This window comes from Trichosurus vulpecula, chromosome 7 (genome assembly GCF_011100635.1).
Source record: "Trichosurus vulpecula isolate mTriVul1 chromosome 7, mTriVul1.pri, whole genome shotgun sequence".
Classification (NCBI taxonomy): domain Eukaryota; kingdom Metazoa; phylum Chordata; class Mammalia; order Diprotodontia; family Phalangeridae; genus Trichosurus; species Trichosurus vulpecula.
The window spans coordinates 267,037,361-267,060,576 of NC_050579.1; the positions used below are offsets into that span (position 1 = coordinate 267,037,361).

Genomic DNA, 23,216 nt, shown 5'->3' on the forward strand with positions numbered 1-23,216 from the left:
TAGAGGAGCTAGTGTATAGATATTTTGATCAGGATTAAGGATGGGAAACAGGATTAAGGGTGGGAAACAGCTGGACAATAGAGGACTGGGCAAGGTAGGCACTTGGGCTTAATGGTTATAGCCTCAGGCCAAGGCCAGGTCGAGTGGCAAGATTCAAGGAGAGTTCAAGGGTTCAAGGGGTTCCCAGAGACTGTGCCCTCATCAACACAATCAATTCCAAAGTTCTTAAGAGAGACATATTGAGACACTTTTTGGTGTCTTTTTGGCAAGCTTACAGTTTGCATTCAAACAATGTGGCCAGCCCATCGGAGTTGTACTCCCTAAAGCAGAGTTTGAATGCTTGGCAGTCCTTTCGAGAAAGGATCTTAGTGTCTAGTATCTTATCCTGCCAGGTGATTTTCAGAATCTTCCTAAGATAATCCAAATGGAAGTGATTCAGGTTCCTGGCGTGCCTCTGGTATATTGTCCAAGTTTCACAGGCATACGACAAGGTCAGCACAATGGCTCTGTAGTAGTCTACTCTTCTTTCCACGCTTTCTTTCTGAACCTCTCAAACACCAAGCTGGCTCTGGCCAGCGTCCACTTCATTATCAATGCATACATCCCTGGAAAGTACACTACCAAGGTTAGTGAACTTATCTTCAGCATTCAGAACTTCTCCATTTGCAGATTAAACGGAAAAGCATGTCGTAGCTACAAAAAGAAAGAAAGAAAGAAAAAGAAAAAAAGAAACCGGTGCCTCCGCCCGGCACTACAGGAAACTTTCCAGTAAAAGCCAGGGTTGGGGGTGGGGGTGGTGGGAGGGGCTGGGGGCGGGGAAAAGAAGGGACTCTCCCCTCAGCACAGCCCTGCAGGTCTAGTGTGCCTTAAATAGCTCCGCTAAAACTGAGAGCCGTCCATTTCTAATAATTGTGTGTAGGTAATATGTAATAAAGAAGAAAAAGCATAGTCTGCGGCGAGTTTAGGAGCGGGAAGAGGCCAATGGCCCCTATCTGCCGTGATCCTTTCTGGTTGCTGACCGCTCTGGGAACAGTGATCTTGAACTGTCAGGCTTTTTCGTCAGGTGAGTTCAGGGAGATGGAGACGAGGCGACTGAGCAGAGAACTTTCAGAACCCTGCGTTGGGATGGAAAATAGGGGTGGACTTTCAGGAAAGAACACTGGCTCCAGGATGGGGCCGGGAAAATGGATAGGGAGTTAGACCCAGCCTAAGCCTGAAAAGACGAATTCTGCCACCTAAGACAATTGGGGGTGAGGGAGCGGATAGAGAAGGCGAATGAATCGAGAGGACGGGTGTGGGACCTGCAGGTCTGGGCGGGTGGCAGTGTCTATATACGTGGAATTGAGAAGTTCGAAGGAATCTGGAGAAGTCGGCTGTGAAACACGTACTAAACGTATTTTTTAAGCCAATCGTAACTCCGACTCGTATAATAACTAATCCTTTAGTTCCAACCCTAACCCTAACCCAGGCCAATTGGGCAGGCGCGGGTAAGGGGTAGTGACGTGAGCCTCTTCTTGGGCTTCACCCTCCCTGCGGCGATGGCAGCGACACTTTGCTCTGGTCACAAAGTTTCCTCCCTTTCTCCTCGAGCTGCCGGATGCCCTCAGGAGTAGGGTCCCGCCGCATTTCCTAGATTCGGGGTAGGGAGTGCTATTGGCACAGTAGCCTCCACCCCAACCTTCTCAGCGCGCCAGACTTGAGTGTGAATTCCGCCTCAACCACTTACCTAGACCACGTCTCTTATAGCCTCCCTGGGCCTCAGTTTCTTTATCTGTAAAACAGGGGTCTGGATCCCAGGATGATTGGTTTAGAGCAGGACCTTTGAAATCATTGGGTCCCCTTCCCCCCCTCCCGATTTACAGATGAGAAAACTGAGTCACAGGGCTACAAAGCTATTTAAAGATTTGTGTGGCAGGATTCCAATACAAGTCTTTTGAGCGCTTTACCCGCTACACTCTGCCGATGATCTCTAAGTGCTCTGACAGTCCCAAACCCTAGAATTCTAGTTGCCTCACAATGCATGTTCATCACTAAATTCTCTTCCCCCGTGAGGAAAGGCTCAGGCATCTTTTTGGAGCGAAGGTGGTGGGATTGGACAATTCATCTCTCCCCTCCCCACAATCAATAGGCAGAGAAACTCTCCTTTTAAGACCCCCTTTTCTCTCCCTGCAGCTCCTATGGCTGCCTGGATCCGGGATCTCCGACTCTGAGTCTCCTATCCTTGTACCTTCCCTCCCGATGTGTAGATTCTCCTCTCGTCTTCCTTCCTCTTCCAACCCTCAGACCCTACCCCACCCCAGTGCACCGTGATTGGGCAGCTCCAGGCTGAGAGAAATTGACCCTCGGATGCTATAAACTACTAAGAAATAAAATACTTGAACTTGAACTTGTGTTGTTGCCCCTTCCCCTCCCTCCAAACTGAGATTCCCCTCCCCTTGAAAATACCACAGGTTGGATAATGAGGTGACCGGGGATACCTGTGGCCTGCCTGCATCCTGTCTGCTGAGAACATTGATTATTGGTGGTAAGAGGGAGGGGTTTCATTGTAGGGTTAGAAGTCATTTATATTGTTAGTCCATAAGGTGGACATGTGCTTTGGCATGAATGGGATGACAGAGAGATACATCATAGACCTATTGGGCTAGATTCACTCCTCTTGCTATGGACAGCACAAAAACGAGTCTGGTAGAAAATTTCCCCTATCTTCCCTCTTCACAGGGATTTGAGTAGTGTTGTTGGGTTTAGGCCAGGGTGGAGGGGATACCATAGTTCCTGCTGTCTGTTAAGATTCAGGGCAACTCTGGCCCATGGCTTTATAGAGATGCTTTTAAATGATTATTCTAAATTTTTTAACTGGTTTTAGAGGACCAAAAATGTTCATTCAAGCCACTAGACCACACCAAATATTTTTTTTTAGTGGAATGAAATTTGGATTGTAGGGTAAATAGAAGCTTTGTGGGGTTTTTCTTCTTTTAGTGTTTTTGTAAAAAACAAACAAACTGTAAATTGTACTTTTTCTTTTGCAGAGGGGAAAGCGAGGCAATTTGGGTTACTTGCCCAAGGTCACACAGCTAGTAAGTGTCTGAGGTCGCATTTGAGCTCAGGTCCTTCTGACTCTAGGGCTGGTGCTCTACTCACCGTGCCTGTGAATTGTACTTTTAAACCAATCACTACTTTGTCTCAGTTTTATCAGATGGAGCAATGGTAGTAACAGCTGCAGCTTCCTGCTATTTGCAGCTCTCAGAGGTTTTGGACAGTGGGAAGAATTCTTCTGCTCTCTCTTACATGTATTTCAATACACTTATTTAGCTCTTTTTTCCTTATTAATTAATTTATTTTTAGTTTTCAACATTCACTTCCACAAGATTTTGAGTTCTAAATTTTCTCCCCATCTCTCTCCTCACCTATCCCAAGACAACACGCATTCTGATTACCCTTCCTCCAATCTGCCCTCCCTTCTATCATCCCCCCACCCCTTCTCATCTCTTTCCCTTCTATTTTCCTGTAGGGCAAGATAGATTTCTATACCCTATAGCCTGTATATCTCATTTCCCAGCTGCATGTAGAAAACAATTTTTAACATTCATTTTTAAAACTTTGAGTTCCATCTTCTCTTCCTTCCTCCCTCCTCACCCACCCTCATTGAGGAGGCAAGCAATTCAATATAGATTATACATGAGTAGTCATGCAAAACATTTCTACAAGTGTGAAAGACTAACTATATTTCCCTTTGTCCTGTCCCACCCCCATTTATTCTATTCTGTCCTTTGACTCTGTCACTCCTCAAAAGTGTTTGCTTCTGATTACTCCCCCTCCCATTTGCCCTTCCTTCTATCATCCCCCTTATCCCCTTCCCCCCCCCCACTTTTCTGTAGAGTAAGATAGATTTTGATACCCAATTGACTGTGTATGTTATTCCCTCCTTAAGCTAAATCTGATGAGAGTAAGGTTCACTCATTTCCTCTCACCTCCCTCTTCTTCTCCCCCTTGTAAAAGCTTTTTCTTGCCTCTTTTATGTGAGATAATTTACCCCATTCTACCTCTCCCTTTCTCCTTCTCCCAGTACATTCCTCTCTCTTTCACTCCTTAATTTTATTTTTTAGTATCATCCCTTTATATGCAACTCACCCTGTGTCATGTGTGTGTGTGTGTGTGTGTGTGTGTGTGTGTGTGTGTGTGTATTCCCTCCAACTACCCTAATACTGAGAAAAGTCTCATGAGTTACAAATATCATCTTTCCATGTAGGAATATAAACAGTTCAACTTTAATAAGTCCCTTATGATTTCTCTTTCTTGTTTACCTTTTCATGCTTCTCTTGAGTCTGGTATTTGAAAGTCAGATTTTCTGTTCAGCTCTGGTCTTTTCATCAAGAATGCCTGAAAGTCCTCTATTTCATTGAATATCCCTTTTTCCCCCTGAAGTATTATACTCACTTTTGCTGGGTAGGTGATTCCTGGTTTTAATTTTAGTTCCTTTGACTTCTGGAATATCATATTCCAAGCTCTCTGATTCCTTAATATAGAAGCTGCTAGATCTTGTGTTATCCTGATTGTGTTTCCACAATAGTTGAATTGTTTCTTTCCGGCTGCTTGTAATATTTTCTCCTTGACCTGGGAACTCTGGAATTTGCCTACAATATTCCTAGAAGTTTTCCTTTTGGGATCTATTTCAGGAGGTGATCAGTGGATTCTTTCAATTTTTATTTTACCTTCTGGTTCTAGACTAGCAGGGCAGTTTTCCCTGATAATTTCTTGAAAGATGATGTCTAGGCTCTTGTTTTGATCATGGCTTTCAGGTAGTCCAATAATTTTAAAATTATCTCTCCTGGATCTATTTTCCAGGTCAGTGTTTTTTTCAGTGAGATATTTCACATTGTCTTCTTTTTTTTTCCATTCTTTTGGTTTTGTTTTATTGTATCTTGATTTCTCATAAAGTCATTAGCTTCCATTTGCTCCATTCTAATTTTTAAGGAATTGTTGTCTTCAGTGAGCTTTTGGATCTCCTTTTCCATTTGGCCAATTCTGCTTTTTAAGGCATTCTTCTTCTCATTGGCTTTTTGGATCTCTTTCACTATTTGGGTTAGTCTATTTTTTAAGGTGTTATTTTCTTCTGCATTTTTGGGGTTTCCTTTAGCAAGCTGTTGACTTATTTTTCATGATTTTCATGCAGCACTCTCATTTCTCTTCCCAATTTTTCCTCTATGTCTCTTACTTGATTTTCAAAATCCTTTTTGAGCTCTTCCATAGCCTGTGATCAATTTATATTTTTCTTGGAGGCTTTGGATGTAGGAGCTTTGATTTTGTTGTCTTCTTCTGATTGTATGTTTTGATCTTCCTTGTCACCAAAGTAAGATTCTATAGTCCGATTTCTCTCCCACACATACACACTGCTTGCTCATTTTCCCAGTCAATTATTTATTTTTTAGCTCTTTGTTGAGGTAGGTCTCTGCATGCAGTGTGGAAGGTGTACTGTCCCAAGCTTCAGGGATTTTGTGCAGCTGTTTTCAGAGATACTTCTAGGGACCTGTAAATTTTCAGTTCTTCCAGGGTGGTATGATCAAAGGAGAGGTGTTTACTACTCTCCTCAACTGTGCTCTGGTCTGTGGGTGATCACAGGCACTCTTTTCTGCCTTGGAACTGTGAGGAGGACTCTCTCTCAACCACTGCCACAAACTCGACCATGTCAGCACTCCTCCTCACCCCGGGACTGCAACCCAGATCAAAGCACTGGCAAAGCAAGAGAATCCTGCCTCAGAGCCAGAAAAGAGATCCCTGCAATCTCCTCTGATCAGCCACTCAATCCTCCCACATCTGTGGGCCGAGAGCTCTGGAAGCAGCCACTGCCACTTCCACCACCACTACCACCTCTGCCACTGCCCTAGGGCTAGGGCCAGACCATCACTGCCCTCCCGTCCAGGTCTGACAGACCTTTCCTACTGACCTTCTAAGTTGTGTTTGGGGGTTGAGAAGTCTGGAAACTGCCACAGCTGCCACTGATTCAGTCCCCTGAGGCCTGCTCTAGTCCAGTCTGTGTTGGTACAGCCTACGCTGATCTGCGCTCCTCTCCCAGCCTGGTGCAATAAACCTTTCCTGTCAACCTTTTAGGTTGTCTTGGGCTGGAAATTTGTTTCACTCTGTCATTTTGTGGATTCTGCTACTTTAGAATTTGTTTACAGTCATTTTTTTACAGGTAGTTGGACGGGTTTGGGGGAGAGCTCAAGCAAGTCCCTGCGTTTACTCTGCCATCTTGGCTCCACCTCATATTTTGCTCTTCTTAAAAGATGAAGCTTCTTAATTTCGGTAAAATAAAATCAGGAATGATTGTTAACAACATTGTTCATAATTATTATTATCATTATAACCTCATCATTCCATTGAAAAGTCTCTCCCCACAGTTACCAATGAATGATGTCTTAGTTGTCAGGTTCAATGGCTTTTTCTTAATCTTCATTTTTGAATTCTCTGCATCCTTTGACACTATTGATGACCCTCTCCTTCCTGATACCCTCTTCTCCCTAAGTTTTCCTGGCAGCATTCTTTCCTATTTCTCCTCCTACCTATCAGACATTCTCCTCTTCGGTCTCTCTAGTTGGATCCTCACCTAGGTAGGTGTTCCACAGGGTTCTGTCATGGGCCCTCTTCTCCCTCTATATTATTTCACTTGGTGATCTCATCAGCTCCAGTGGATTTAATTTCCATCTCTATGCTGATAATTCTCACATCTGTCTATTCTGCCCCAGCATCTCTGCTGACCTCTAATCTCACATCTCCAACTACCTTTCAGACATATCAAACTTGTAATGTTCAAAACTGAACTTAATAACTTTCCCTGCTTAGGCTTGCAACCTTGGTGTTATCCTTGACACCTTACCATCTCTCACACAGATTATCCAATCTGTTGCCAAGCCCTATCAATTTCACCTTTGCAACATCTCTTGAATAAACCTCCTTCTCTCCACTGATACTGCCACCACCCTGGTATCTGCCCTCATCACATCATACCTGGACTATTGCAATAGCCTCCTGGTGGGTCTGCCTGCCTCAAGTCTCCCTCTGTTCCAGTTTATCCTCCAGCTAGTCACCAAAGTGATCTTCCTAAAGTGCAGATCTGACCATGCTGCCCCACCCCCCACTCAATAAACTCCAGTGACATCATCTTGCCTCCAGGGTCAAATACAAAATGCTGTTTCATGTTCAAAGCCCTTCATGATTTAGCCCTCTCCTACATTTTGAATTGTACACCTTATACTTTATTTCCTGTCATGTACTGTTTGATCCAGTGACACTGGCCTCCTTGCCATTCCAGGAACAAAATATGCCATCTCTTGGCTCTGGGCATTTTCTCTGGCTGTCCCCAATGCCTGCAGTGACTTCGTTTAAATCCCAACTAAAATCCCATCTTCTCTAAGAAGGCTTTTCCAATCCCTCTTAATTCTAGTACCTTCCCTCTTTCAGTTATTTCCTATTCTTTATATAGGTGGCCTAATGCACAGAGTGCCAGGCCTGGGGTCTGGGAAGACTCATCTTAATGAGTCCAAATTTGGCCCCAGATACTTACTAGCTATGTGATCCTGGACAAGTCACTTAACCCTGTTTGCCTCAGTTTCCTTATCTGTAAAATGAACCAGAGAAGGAAATGGCAAACCACTCTAGTATCCTTACCAAGAAAACTCCAAATGGGGTCACAAAAAGTTGAATACAACTGAAAAAATGACTGAACAATTCTGTATGTAGCTTATTTGTATATATTTGCTTCTTGTCTCTCATCAGATTGTGAGCTCCTTATGGGCAGGGACTATCTTTTGCCTCTTTTTGTATCCCTGACTTTTAGCATGGTTCCTGGTACATAGTAGGTTCTTAATAAATACTGATTGAGTAAGTGAGTGGTGTGAGATTGGGTAGTTTTATTAAAAAAAAAGAAAAAGAAAAAAATCCCATATAGTATAGGTATTGAATGGCCAATTTTCATATGCTAAAGAAGAATCTATATAAAACCCAAAGCTAGTATTGTATTCTTTTTTCCCCAAAAGTTTCTGGTATTATATTCAATGGGAAAACATTAGAAGCTTTCCCAATAAATATAGGAATAAAGCCCTCCTTATTCTGATCTTATTTAATACTTTTCTGGAAATCTCGAGTAATGACAATAAAGCAAAAAAGAAATAAAAGGCATAAATTAAAGGCAAAGATCAGATAAACCTATCCCTATTTATTGAAGATGATGGTTTAGTCAGGAAAAACCTGGGAAATCAACAGTAACCAAGTAACCAACAAGTTAACAGTAACCAAGTAATTAACAATGTATCTATACACCAGTATCAAAATCCAGGAAATAGAGAAATCCTTTGAAAATAATTTCTAAATGGATGATAAGATATCTGATTCAGTCTACCAAAGCACGTACTAAAGAAATTAAGAATGTCAAATGACTTAAATGATTAGATGAATAGTTAGTGCTCATGGCTGGGCTCGACCAACGTGATGAACATGATGATGCTGTGTAAATTAATTAACAGATGGATTTAGTGCCATAGCAATCAAATTACCAAGAGATATTTATAAAGCTGGACAAAAGAATAACAAAATTCATTTGGAGGAACAAAAGTTATTTAATATCAAGGAAAAAATGGGGGGTGGGGAGTTGTCAGGAGAGAATAGCATTTCTAAGACTTCAAATTTATTATAAAATAATAATCCTCAAAATTATCTGGAACTGGTTAAAAGTAGAAAAGTAGGTCAGTAAGATATTAAATAAGGGAGAATCAGAACCAATGGAGTCCAATAATCTAATGTTCATTAAATTTAATAAAAGAATTCCATATTTGATAAGAAACAGAAAGGAATTTGACAGATATTAGGCTTTACAGGTCACACTATTAAGAAAAAAATAGATCCAAATTAGATACTTTTAGGGAGGAGAAGGGAAGTTGCTTAAATAACATACTTTCAAAAAAAATAACACAAAACCTCCCTTAGATCTTCAAGAGGTTGATACAGCCTTAGTAGTATTCTGCTCAGAGATGCTTGTAAGAGGAGTCCAATGGATGTCCTTACATCTTTTCTTTTCACCTGTTGCCCTGTAGCACTGATTTTTTTCAGGCTCAGTCCCTTAAGCCTTGGTCAGGGACTTAAGAAAAGGTAGATTCCCAGCTTGCTTCATATCTCTTTGAGATCAAACTTGGTCATTATAATTTCAAAGCATTCACTTTCGATTATTTTGTTCTTTCCGTTTCCCTACTGGTAGTTGTTTTGTATATCGTTTTCCTGGTTCTGCTTATTTTACTCTCCATCAGTTCATATAAGTCTTTCCATGCTTCTCTTATAACCATCATATTCATCTTTGATCGTCCACTGCTCTATTTTTCTATTTTGTTTCTCCAAATAAATTTTGTAACTTTGTCTAGCTCTTTGAAATATCCTTTTTGAAAGGTGGAATAACACACTCAAAGATCACATTACTTAACAATTCCCCCAGTCAGTGAGTATCTACTTTCTTTGCCAGTGCAAATAAAAGTCCAAATATTATAGGATAGGTAGGACTTCTCTTTTCTCTTTATCATTTATCTCCTTGGGAAATATGCCTAGCAGTGGGATCTCTGTATATACATCTTAGTCACTTAGCTGAATTCCAAATTGTTTTCCAGAAGGGTTAAACCATTTCACAACTCCACAAATGGTGTGTCTGTCTTTCCACAACCACTCCCCCTCACAATTGCCAATTCCCATTTTTTGTTCTCTTTGCCAATTTATTGGACGTGAGGTAAAATCTCAGAGTTGTTTCAATGTTCACTTCTCTTATTACTAGCAATTTGGAGCAGTCTTTCATGTAATTGTTAATTCTTTGCAATTCTTTTGAGAAGAATTGTTCATAATCTTTTACCATTTATCTATTGGGAAATGGCTCAAGCTGTTATCTATGTAGTAGGAGTTTGAGAATTGATTGGCATCCCAGGCTTTATAGTTTAGAGGGACAAACATTATCCTTCTCTTCCCTGAGAGCAGTTTGGGATTATTATGTTCTTTGAACTAGGAAGCAGAATTGAGAGGCACAAAATGAGAGGAAGAAGTGTCAAGACCTCTAGAGCTGAGCAGTAGCAGCAGTATGAGGGACAGCCCCCCAATCTCTGCCCGAGATCTAAGGAGCAGAGCCTGAAAGAGGGTAACAGGTGAAACCTCCTCCTGCAAACATCTCAGAGCAGAAAATTAGGGGTGAAGCTGCTGGTTGTATCTATGCCTTCGAGTACTGAGGGAAGTTTAAAATGAAAAATCTGCTCATTCTGCAACTTTCCTTCCCTATAGCTGTCCAGTAATAGATACCCTAATGAACTTTGCTTACTTCTTCGATGGAAATATTTCCTGTATCCTGAGTTTTGCCTTAGGCATAAAGAGTCCAGGAGTTAGCTAGAGATAAATAATAATAATGATAGCTAATATTCATATACTGCTTACTATATGGCAGACACTTTACAATTATCTCATTTCATTCTCACAACAATCCTAGGAGGTAGCTATTATTATTATCATCTCCATTTTACAGTTGAGGAAACTGAGGCAGAGAATAAGTGACCAGGGTCACACAGTAAGTGTCTGAGGCCAGATTTGAATTCAGGTCTTCCTGGCTCCAGGCCTGGCACTGCACTATCTAGCTGCCTCCAAAATATTGGGAATTTTCCTAACTGGGGACTCTGAGTTATTGTGATTATGTTACTAATTTTTCATCAGACATAAACTTCCTAAAACATCAGAGAGAGGGACCACATGGATCTGAGAGGCCGCTATACTGCACCTGAGCTAGAAAAAGTGAATTAATTGTTGGAACATGCTGTAGTTGACTGAATCTTTAGAAACAAAGCAGGGGTGGGGAAGAAAGTGCAGTGACAAGGCCAGCCAGACAACTATTCCCTCTTCAGACACCCATAACAATTCTTTTTTTTTTCTTTTTTTCATTCCTTCCTTCCTTCTCTTTCTCGTTTTTTAGTTTTCAACATTCACATCTATAAGATTTTGAGCTGTAAATTTTCTCCCCCTCCTTACCCTCCCTACTCCCCAAGACAGCATGCAGTATGATACAGGCTCTGCATGTACATTCATATTAAGCTTATTTTCACGTTAGTCATGATGCAAAGACGAGTTAGGACCAAAGGGAAGAACTACAAGAAAGAAGAAACAAAACGGAACAGTGATAGAAAAAAGAGCAAATAGTATTCTTCGATCTGCATTCAGACTCCATAGTTATTTCTCCGGATGTGGATGGCATTTTCCATCATGAATGAGTCTTTTGGAGCTGTCCTAGATCCATGCATTGCTGGGAAGAGTTAAGTCTATCAAAGCCAGTCATCACACAATGTGGCTGATATGGTGTACAATGTTCTCCTGGTTCTGCTCACTTCATTCAGCATCAGTTCATGTAAGTCTTTCCAGGTTTTTCTGAAGTCTACCTGCTCATCATTTCTTATGGCACAATAGTATTCCATTATACTCACATGACACAACGTATTCAGCCATTCCCCAGCTGATGAGTATCTATCCCCTCAATTTCTAATTCTTGGCCACCACAAAAAAGAACTGCTATAAATATTTTTGTGCATGTGGATCCTTTTCCCATTTTTTGATGTTTTTGGGATACAGACCTAATAGTGGTATTGCTGGATCAAAGGGTATGCACAGTTTTATAGCCCTTTGGGCATAGTTCAAAATTGCTCTCCAGAATGGTTAGATCAGTTTACAACTCTACCAACAATGCATTAGTATTCCATTTTTCCCACATCTTCTGCAATATTTATCATTTTCCTGCTTTGCCACATTAGCCAATCTGATAAGTGTGATGTGGTACCTCAGAGTTGTTTTGATTTGTATTTCTCTGATCAATAGTGATTTAGAGCATTTTTTATATGACTATGGATAGCTTTAATTTCCTCATCTGAAAACTGCCTGTTCATCTCCTTTGACCATTTATCAGTTGGGAAATGACTTGTGTTCTTGTAAATTTGATTCAGTTCTTTATGTATTTTAGAAATGAGGCCTTTATCAAAGATACCGTTTCCCAGCTTTTGCTTCCCTTCTAATCTTGATTTCATTGGCTTTGTTTGTACAAAACCTTTTTCAATTTAATACAGTCAAAATCATCCATTTTGCATTTCATAATGTTCTCTACCTCTTCTTTGGTCATGAATGCGTAGGTCGGACAGGTAAACTGTTCCTTGCTTTTCTAGTTTGTATCAGTCTTTATATCTAAACCATGTACCCATATTGACTTTAACTTGGTGTAGGGTGTAAGATGTCGGTCTATGCCTAGTTTCTCCCATACTATTTTCCAGTTGTCCCAGCAGTTTTTGTTAAATAGTGTGTTTTTATCCCAGAAGCTGGAGTCTTTGGATTTATCAAACTATATATTACTATACTCATTGACTATTGTGTCTTGTGTACCTAACCTATTCCACTGATCCACCACTCTATTTCTTAGTCAGAATCAAGTAGTTTTGATGATTGCTGCTTATAATACAATGTAAGATCTGGTACAGCTAGGCCAAATTCCCTTGCATTTCCTTACATTAATTTCCTTGATATTCCAGACCTTTTGTTTTTCCAGATATATTTTGTTATTATTTTTCTAGCTCTATAAAATAATTTTTTGGTAATTTGATTGATATGGCACTTAATAAATAAATCAATTTAGGTAGAATTGTCATTTTTATTATGTTAGCTCGGCCAATCCATGAGCAACTAATATTTTCCCAATTATTTAGATCTGATTTTATTTGTGTGAAAAATGTTTTGATTGTGTTCATGTAGGCCCTGGGTTTGTTTTGGCAGGTGGGCTCCCAAATATTTTACAATGTCTACAATAACTTTAAAACTTTCTGTGTCTTGCTGTTGGGCTTTGTTAGTAATGTATAGAAATGCCCATGATTTATGTGGATTTCTTCTATTTCCTGCTGCTTTGTTAAATTTGTTTATTATTTCAAGTAATTTTTTACTTGGAATTTACTCTAGGATTCTCTGAAGTATACCATCATATCACCCGCAGAGAGTGATGGCTTCGTTTCTTCTTTGCCTATTCTAATTTCTTCAATTTCTTTTCTTATTGCTAAAGCTAACATTTCTAGTATGATATTGAATAACAGTGGTTGTATAATAACACCCATCAAAATTCACACCATATATTTATGTCAGTTCCCCATATATTTTGGATAACAGATCCTTATCAAGAGGTTTTTTCCCCAAATGAACTGATTTCTTACTTTTCCTCATTGCATTGATTTCGTGCGAAAGCTTTTCAATTTCATGTAACTGAAATTATTCTGTCTTTTATGATCACTCCTATCCTTTGTTTGGTTAAGGATTCTGGAAACTTTGAGGTTTCAAACCCTGGGTGACTAGAAAGGTGACATACCATTTACAGAAACAAAGACATTTGGAAGAGAAACGTATTTAGAAATGAAGATAATAGGTCATTTTAAATATATTGGATATGAGAAATCTATCATGATATCTAGTTAGAGACAGTTAGTGATGGGAACTAGAGTTCAGGAAGGAAATTGGGCCTGGATATATAGACCTGAGAGTCCTCTGCACAGAGATCAATCCATAAGTACTTATTAAGTGCCTTCCATGTGCCAAGCACTGTGCTAGGCTCTGGGGTTAGAATTGAAAAGAGGAAAACATATTCTAACTGGAGAGACAGTAAGGACATATGGAAGTATAAGGGGTGTATCTGTTTGGTGTGTGTACAAAACATTTGGGATGGTATTACTTTACCTGGAGAACATGGGAACCCTGCTTCAGGATAGTGTAGAGTATACTTAGCCTAGAGGTTTCCAAAGTGGGCAGCACTGCTCCTTGGGGGGCACTGGAAGGATGGGCAGGATGGTAGTAGCTTTGGGTGCAATTGGGGGGTGTTGAATAAAAATAAGGGGGCTGTAGAAGCATAAGGAAAGAAGAGAAGAAAATTTCGAAAAACCTTTTGTACATATTTCATCTGTTATAAAACAGAGTTAAAGTTATATTGACTATGTTATTTTCCAAACAAACACACAAAATGCAAGTTATAACCAATCAGTGGTCAAGCCCACAGACAGGTCTTAACAAGCAAATGTCAGCCGGCAAGTGTGTAGCATTGTTGGGAAGTCCGGCATACATTGGCAGAAATATGTGCATGTAATAATTTGTTTACAGTATGGTTACAGTATGGCTTCATCAAAATTTCAATGCAAGAAGAAACCCTACAAATTTACAATAAATTATTAAATTTAAGGTGCATCATTTTTCTTTAACCCTTTCATGGTTTTTTTTTTAAAGGGAATAGTAGGTCAAATAAGTTTGGGAACCTCTGACTTAGACATTCTATAATTGGTTCTCCTTGGCTAATCATGTGGTGAATGGGAGGGCCTTTGATTGGCTACAGAGGCAACTTCTTATTGTCCTTAGCTGTGCTTTGATGGTGTGATGGCATCTGGCAAGAGATGATGCTGTAAAGGGAAAGGCCATGACATTTTTTTCCCTCTGAGACCATATGGCCTCCTGAGAAACAAGCCACGGTCCTTGGGCTTTTTGCTCACGCTATTCCATTCTAGGAGAAGGGAGTGGAGTCTCTGATGTTTGAGGTTAGGAGAGGGAGCTACAAAAGTCTAGGAGCTGGAATCCAGGCTGAGTATATTGCAGCCAGTACATTATCGATACCCCAAGGGCAAGGATCAATCTTTTGAAATCAGTCTACTGGACTCATGGTAATAAAAGCAGAAATGAGGACCCTTTTGGACCATTTCATATGAACTTGTTGGGACCTATGCTAAGTAGAAGCTAAACTAAATTGTGATCCTGTTCCTCCAGAAATGAAATCATTTGGAAAGAATTAGAGAGGTTTCGAGAAAACATTTATAAATTTTGCTGTGCATCTGAAGCAAATAGGAAGGAGGTGGGGCTTGTCATTGGCTGCTAGTCATTGGCTCCCTAACAATGGGGGTGGAGGATGAAGTTGTTGAAGGTGGCAGAAAAAAGGCCAGCACCAGTCCCTCAGGGTACTAAGCCTGGCCTTGAGGAAGTGGGAACAGAACATATTTGTTATATAAGTATATACAGAATAAATATAAAGCAAATAAACATGAATATATACACAGCAGTAGCAATACAAATAGTTTGGGAGAGAGGACCCTAATAGTTGTGGGTTTGGGGAAAGGTTTCATGTAGAAGGTGGTGTTGCAGCTGAGTTTTGAATTCTGTTGAGGCAAAGTTAGTCAGCTAGCATTTCTTAAGGGCGTACCATGTGCTATGCACTGTGTCAAGTTCTGGGTACCCAAAAAAAAGATCCCCCAATTTTTTTTAATTTTGGTAGATTTTTTATTCATTTTAGACTTAAATTCAAAATGAGAAAAGAAAAAAAAATTCCCATGTGCACAGCAATACTTGAGAGGATTCAGCATGAAGCAATAAATTTCCATTTCAAGAAAATGTATATAATAAATACTACACATTCTTTTCAAAGCTATCCAGCTTTGCTTTGCTTCCTTCTAGGTTTTCTTTTGTTCTCTGCTGTGCACTTTTAACTTTATTCCACCTCCCCAAAGAAGGGTACGATTAAACACAGATACACACAGAGACAGAGATATTGACAATATGTACATATATATCCATATACACTCATACACATAAGACCATACTATACATGTTTCCACTTGTCATCTCTTTCTCTGGAGGTGGATAGCATCTTTCATATGTTGAAGTCTTTCCATGTTTTTCTGGATCACCAGCTCATCATTTCCTATACCACATATTCCAACCCAATCGCATCCTATCTGAGAGACTGTCTAATGAAAGTTTTTTCCTAATTTTCTGCATTCCTTCTATTCTTGGCTACATAGATTTTATTTATATAAGAAATTTTTAATTTAAAATAATCACAGTTATCCATCTTACACTTCAACAATGCTCTCACCTTATAATTTAAGGTCTGATACTGCTTGTTTTTTTTTCTTTTCTTTTTTTGGAGGGAGGAAGGCAGGGTTAATTGGGGTTAAGTGACTTGCCCAAGGTCACACAGCTAGTAAGTGTGTCAACTGTCTGAGGCTGGATTTGAACTCAGGTCCTCCTGATTCCAGGGCCTGTTATACTCACTGCACCACCTAGCTTCCCCATTAAGGTCTAATACTGCTGAATCTCCTTCCTTTACATCTTTTTCCCCTGGTTTCTTTGAAATTCCTGACCTTTTGTTCTTCTAAATGAACTTTGTTTGTTTTTTTTTTAACTCAGTAAGATAATGTTTTAGTAATTTACTTGGGACGGCATTGAATAAAAAGATTAGTTAGGTAAAATTGTCATTTTTTATTATATTGGCTTTACTTAATCATAAAAAATAAATATTACTTCAATTATTTCAATGTGACTTTATTTGTATAAAAAATGTTTTATATTTATGTTCATGTAGTTCCTGTGTCTGTTTTGGCAGGTATGCTCACAGGCCTACTTTCTTTTTTTTCCCTTCAAAGTATTTTATTTTATTTTTGTGCTCTCAATTTTTTTAAATTTTATTTTTATTTTATTTTTTTCCCAATTACATGTAAAGATAGTTTTCAATATCCATTTTTGTAAAAATTTGAGTTCTCTCTCCCTCTCTCCTCTTTCCTCTTCCCAAGACAGCAAGCAATCTCATACAGATTATACATGTACATGTTAAACATATTTCCACATTGGTTGTGTCATGAAAGAAGAATCAGAAAACAGGAAAAACTACAAGAAAGAAAAAACAAAAAAAGTGAAAATACTGTGCTTTGATCTACATTCAGACTCCAGAGTTCTTTCTCTGGATGTGGTTAGCATTTTCTATCACGAGTCTTTGGAATTGTCTTAGATCGCTGTATTGCTAAGAAGAGCTAATGTTGTTGTTACTGTGGACAATGTTCTCCTGGTTCTGCTCTCTTCATTCAGCTTCAGTTCATGTAAGTCTTTCAAGATTTTCCTAAAATCTGCCTGCTCATCATTTTTTATAGCACAGTAATATTCCATTACCTTCATATACCACAACTTGTTCAGCCATTCCCCAATTGATGGGCATCCCCATGATTTCCAATTCTTGGCCACCACAAAAACGTTCACAGGCCTACTTTTAAAGAACTAAGTCTCATGAGGGAGACAACATGCAAATAACTATGTACAAACAGGACATGTATAGGATAAATTGGGAACAGTCTCAGGGGAAAGATGCTTTAGGAAGATTGATTTGAGTGGAGGATGAAATGGAATGGGGAGAGATTTGGAGCATGGAGACCAACCAGCAGTCTACTGCATTAGTCCAAATGTTAGGTGATAAAGGCATGCACCAGGGTGGTTGCAGTGTTAGAAGAGAAAAGGAAGTATATATGAGATACATTATAAATATAGAAATGACAAGACTTAACTATGTATTGGATATGGGATGGGGGGAGGTAAGAGAGAGTGAAGAGTTGAGAATTACACCTAGTTTGTGAGCTTAGGTGACTTAATAAGAGGATGGTGATATTCTGTGCAGTAATAGGGGAATTAGGAAGAGGGTTTGGGGAAAGGATAATGACTTTAGTTTTGGACATATTGAGTTTAAGATGTTTAACAGACATCTAGTTTGAGATATCCAATAGTACCTATGGTAGGCGCACACATGTAAAAGGAGTGCTTGTCTGTAATATACTAATTGTCTTGGGTGTAACAGCAATATATAGTTAGAGTGGCTAGTTCTGATGGGGAACTTGGTTTGGTGCTTGAAATCCTCTCAGTTACTTAACCAAAAGCTAAACTATCTTGGTGCTATTCTTCATCTGCAGCACCCCCTCCCAAGCCCTTCCTTGAGGGGCTCAAGTTTGCTTGAAGGATTTCTCTGATTAGATACATGAGCTAATGAAGATTTAGGGCCTCTCCTCCCCATCTCATCTTGTGCCCTTTAAGGGCAAAAATGTCTCCTTCCTGCCATTAACCCAGGGTAAAATCTGTGACCACTGATTTTCTTTTTCTTTCATATCAATAGAAATAAAAGTTTGTGGGGATGCCCACTACAGGAAGCAGATAAGGGAACCCTATAGACTTCTCTTCCTGTAAATCCTACTTCTCCAGGATGAAGGGGAATTAGTAAGTGTATGTTTGGATAGTTAATGGAGGGCCTTTGATTGGCTAGAGATGGAAGAAGAAAAAGGTAAAAGAAAAGAAAGTGTCAGTGACTAATGTGTGTGGCTCATGATCAGCTCACTCCACGATTAGCTGCTCCCGCTGGCACTATCTGGCAGTTCTCAGTCACCATCATCCACAACAGTCACAAGTGTCTCGGAAATTGAGGTGGAGGTTACCTAGAGAAAGGGTGTGTCTCTGTGATCCCTTTGTCTGTCTCTTCCACATAGCTTAACAAATGGATATATGAATGAATGAAAATCTTTAAGTGCCTTATTTGAAAATACAAACATGGTTTTTAAAACATTTTAAACTGATCTACACAGCAAACAAAAATAACTTTACATCTTTTTGTACATTTGACATGAAAACGTTCAAATAAACTTGCCAAAGACATTCTATACCCACCCACCCCCCCAAGTCTGCTTGGTTGCCATAGCTACTTCTGACATCCTGAGTTTCCTTAGTTCATAAAACCGACATCATGGTATATTTGTGTATGTATCCTATTTTATGCTATCTTCCCTCTCCCCTCTAATATAGGCTAAAATAGAAGCTCCAATAGGGCTCTTTCCTTTCTGTAGCATTGCTATAACATAGCGCTTTGTACATAGTAGCCTCACAGGCCTGGGTAAAGCTTGGGCTAATGTGTTGGCACGCTCTGGAAGAGCATTCACATCGACTCTTCTCTTTCCCCTCAGGTTCTGTGCTCCATGCAAGCCTAGGCATATAAACAATTGTTCCCAAAGGAAGGGGAAATGGGAGTACTCAACTGGAGCCACTAAAAGTATAGTCAGGGAGTCCCTCTTTTGTGCAGCTATCTCAATGATGGAATGAAAGTGGCACTTTGTTTCAAACAACTTGAAAACATTTGGAGTATGGGATCAGACGTGAGAGAATCACTACTGAGTTTGCAAGAACAGGCAGGTTTATGAACCTGGGGAAGATCAACGTAATGGGCGTGTGGGATGGTCACCCAACAACCAAAATGCCTCATACTTTTTACACGTAGCATATGGATACTCTCTGGGCTCTCTTAAATCCCTCTAAATCAGTAGCAAGTCTAGGTATCCAGAACAGGACTATCTTGTGGACCTTTCTTAGGTTCTAGGGATAAACTTGTAGGGGGAAGTTGGGGGAATATAATCCTCCCTACTCACCACTGTAGCTCTTGAGCCTCCACCAATGTGTTTCCATTTACTAGCCCCTCATAATAATGACACATTTATATAACAGTAAGTCAAAAGAAATAAAGTCAAGGTACTCAAAGATTAAAGCAAGTACATGAATAATAAAGCATATCACAATTCATACATAAACTTGGTCCCGTTCTCGCTTTATTGATGCCCTCAGTATGTGTGAAGAAGAGTGGACACACACAGAAACCTTTCAAGGAGGCACATGAGTGAGGAAAACCCATGTCTTTGAGACAATTCATAACTCTAGAATTGTAAACTTTAATTTTCTTTTTGTCTCAGGAACAGTCCATTAAAGTTCCTTGATGAACATAGTTTTGGTGTTGAACAGATGATTTCATCGATAGATGCTTGATGTAATTAAGTACCACCTCCCTGGGCACTATGTCTTAGCTAGACTAGTAAATCTTTTGGGTGACTTCCCTGCTTCTCTGCTTCCAAAATATTCCTCTGTTCAGTTGAATTTAATCCTCAAGAGCAATTTTATCAGTTCTAGATTCAAGTTTAGATTATGTAATTCTGACATCTGTTCTTTCATCTCTCTTACTCTTCTGAGTTCAGACTGGGTCTTCTCTGTGAACCTTATGATTAGGAACCAAAAATTTCATCTTCCATCTATGTTCAGATAAATTACACTTGTCCTTCAGTCATAAAACAGTTCTGATCTCCATATCTTATTAGGGTGCTATAGCTTTGTCACATTCAAAAATGAGCCATACAGGGGCAAGTAGATGATGCAGTGGATAGAATACCAGCCCTGAAGTCAGGAAGACCTGAGTTCAAATTCAGCCTCAGACACTTACTAGCTCTATGACCCTGGGCAAGTCACTTAATCCCAATTGCCTCCAAAAAGTAAAAATGAACCACACAGTCTCAGAAACTCAGCATCAAAGTAACTGTAACTCAGAACTCAGCACCTTGTATGAGCAAGATGAATAGGGACTGCTTTTTGCTTTTTTATGTATCCCTTTGTCAGGGCTCAACAAGTGCTTGTTGAATGTTAGATGAACACAGTACAGTGACTTGGAGGCTAGAACCAGAGCATGTGTTTACTGATGCATTGTTCCTATCTTTTTCAGAGTCCCCCAAGCTTTGGTACAATTTAACTGCAGTCTTCCACACCGAACTGAAACAGTTCTCATATGTGATTCATGGCTACTTAAATAACAGGAAATTCTTGTCCTTTGATGTCAAGAGTCAAAATGTGGATTCGAAGTCATTGGAGAAGGTAAATATTGAGTATCTCATAGAGAAGGAGAAAGAGCTGGAAGAAATCCTTTGGATTATTGATGAAAAGAGTGACGAGAAAGAAAGTGAGTATGAAGTTTGTGTGTGTGTGTGTGTGGGTGTGTGGGTGTGTGGGTGTGTTTTGATGGGGGAGCTGTATATTCGCTGTGGGACCTAGGTGGCAGGCATAAGAAAGTATCAAATACAGTATAGTAACTTGCTGGGGTCAGGGTCTCGCACTCTACAGGTTATTCTGGGCTGTCAGCTCCAAATGGATGGCAATGTAAGGGGCTTCTGGAACTACAGATATAATGGACAGGACCTGCTCAGTTTATCCCTGGAAAACCTGACCTGGACAGGAGCCAGTCCTGAGGCCCAGGAAGTCAAGAAAACTTTGGAGAAAAACAAGTCCCATCTGAATATCCGGGCCTATGTTCTTGGGGACTGTTGCGCTTATCTCAGGAATTACCAGAGGGAGAATCCAGAGGAGACAGGTACTGAACACCTGGAGACAGGTGCCTCCACTCACAACTCCGAAGAGCTTCCCTAACCCTGCCTCAGGTTCTGTGTCTCAGCTTGAAGGATGACACAGGGTAGTATTCTGACTTAAAGTAGCCTCCTTTATTTCAGAGATGGCAACACCTGCCTTACATCTACCTGATCCTACAATGTCTGGGAGCATGTTCACTGGTGCCAACAGTACTGTAATTATCATCTCCATCATAAGTCTTGCGATTATCAGGTATGGGGAATCATTAGATGGGGCAAGGAGATATTGCAGTGGAGACTGGAGTGCTTTTCTAGACCCTTACATGTGAAACTCCCTTGGTCCTTTTTAGCCCATCTATCTCTTTCTGACTCAGACTTCTCATTTCTATGTGAAGAATATAAAAGTCCGTTCTCCAGTGTTTACTATTTTAAACACCATGTTCCTCTTCCCCTTGGCCATATTTCCTTAATAAATTAATTCCTTAGGTGACCTTCCTCTTATTCTTTCACTTCTAGGAAGTGAAATCCTCTTAAGAATTACTCAAACAAAACTATTGTGCTGTAAGAAATGGGGAAGATACGGACTTCATAACAACTTGGAAACACCTACACGATATAATGCTGAGTGAGCGGAGCAGAGCCAGGAGAACATTATACACAACCACAGATACATGGATTCTGTGAGGACTAACCTTGATACACTTGGCTCTTCTCAGCAACACAAGGTTCAAAGACAGCTCCAAAGGACTCATGATGGAGACTTATCTACAACCATAGAAAGAACTATGGAGCCTGAATGCAAATTGAGGCACTCTGTATGCTCTCCTTTTTTTCTTTTGTATTTTTCTCTCTCTCTCTCTTTTTTTTTTTTAGTTCTGTTTCTTCTTTCTCATGATTTGTTCCATTGGTCATAGTTCTTCTTCTCAACTTGACTATTGTGTAAATAAGTTCAATGCGAAGTTATATGTAGAAGATATATCGGATTCCACGCTGTTTTGGGGAGGGAAGGGGAAGGGGGGGGAAGAAAATCTGGAACTCAAAATCATGCGAAACTGAGTGTTGTAAACTAAAAATAAAAAATCTTAATAAAAAAAAGAATTACTCAGACAATTATGGGTTTTTCAGGTCAGTTATCATGGGGCCTTGGAGGGGGTAACTGGTGGTAGAGAAGGCAAGGAGCAATTCGTTTTTGAGGACTAGGAACAGTATATTATAGAACTCTTCCAACTACTATTGCACAAGGATATCTGCACAGAAAGTACAGATGGACAGTGAATTGGACAGGAAGCATCTTGAGTGGCTCTGGTAAAATCGTAAAGCTCTTTTTCCGACTACTCCCCCTCCCCCATTTCCCCTGGATTCTTAAGAAAGTAAAGGACCATGGTTTGGTTTGGTTTGGTTTTTTTTTGGCAGGGCAATTGGGGTTGACTTGCCCAAGGTCACACAGCTAGTACATGTGTCAAGTGTCTGAGGTCGGAATTGAACTCAGGTCTTCCTGACTCCAGGGCCGGTGCTCTACTCACTGCACCACCTAGTTGCCCCAGGGCGCATGTTTTTAATACCAATATTTTAAGTGTTCCTACGTGGCAGCAGAGCATGCCATACCACTGCCTCTAAAGCTAAAAATGAGTATCACACAGAGAGTGATAGAAACAGGCAGACGATGTGAGCAGGCTGCAATATACAACCAACAAGGACTTTTGAAGAATAGGGGCAAAGGCCTTCATCAGAGAACTGTATGGTAGGAAGAGAAGATGGATTGGTCTTGTGGCAAGGGTAAGGGATGACAGGTAGGTAAGCAGAGTGCTCCACTTCCACTGGTATCTTTCATCTAGCAAGAAGCAAGGAAGGCCCCTAGCTGATTGGGTGAACCTCTTCAGGTGAACTTTTGGGAGGATATGGAGATGAATCCCACAGGACAGGAAGGCCTGAATGGATAGCAGAAGGTTGACTTATGGGCAGCTCTCTTTCCTAAACACAGATAGCCTCAACATCTAAGGTGAAGAGGTGACAAAGAGGGGCACCCTGGGGACTGGCATTGATGCGTGAGATGTCATCGAGGACAAGATTAGAAGGCAAAGGTCAACAATAAAATACCACTCCTTTGGTCTCCCAGCTTCCCCCGCAAAAAAGCAAACGTCTGTCCTGGCTCCTTGGCCTTTCCTGCCCCCTGTATCT

The 23,216-nt window shown here is 40.2% G+C and overlaps 1 protein-coding gene across 2 annotated transcripts; it reads left to right on the plus strand.

The window, feature by feature from the left end:
* The first annotated feature begins 904 nt into the window (after nt 1-904).
* Nucleotides 905-21,652, plus strand: LOC118858241 (hereditary hemochromatosis protein homolog). 2 transcript variants are annotated; one of them, XM_036768727.1, is made up of 5 exons: nt 905-1,063; nt 20,402-20,635; nt 20,780-21,043; nt 21,180-21,291; nt 21,555-21,652. In XM_036768727.1, exons 1-5 carry the CDS (start codon nt 982-984, stop codon nt 21,559-21,561), a joined length of 699 nt encoding a protein of 232 aa, XP_036624622.1. In that variant the 5' UTR covers nt 905-981; the 3' UTR covers nt 21,562-21,652. The 2 variants fall into 2 exon arrangements, with proteins under 2 accessions (XP_036624622.1, XP_036624621.1); XM_036768726.1 differs by lacking the exon at nt 21,555-21,652 and having other exon boundaries at nt 21,180-21,516.
* The last annotated feature ends 1,564 nt before the right edge of the window (nt 21,653-23,216 follow it).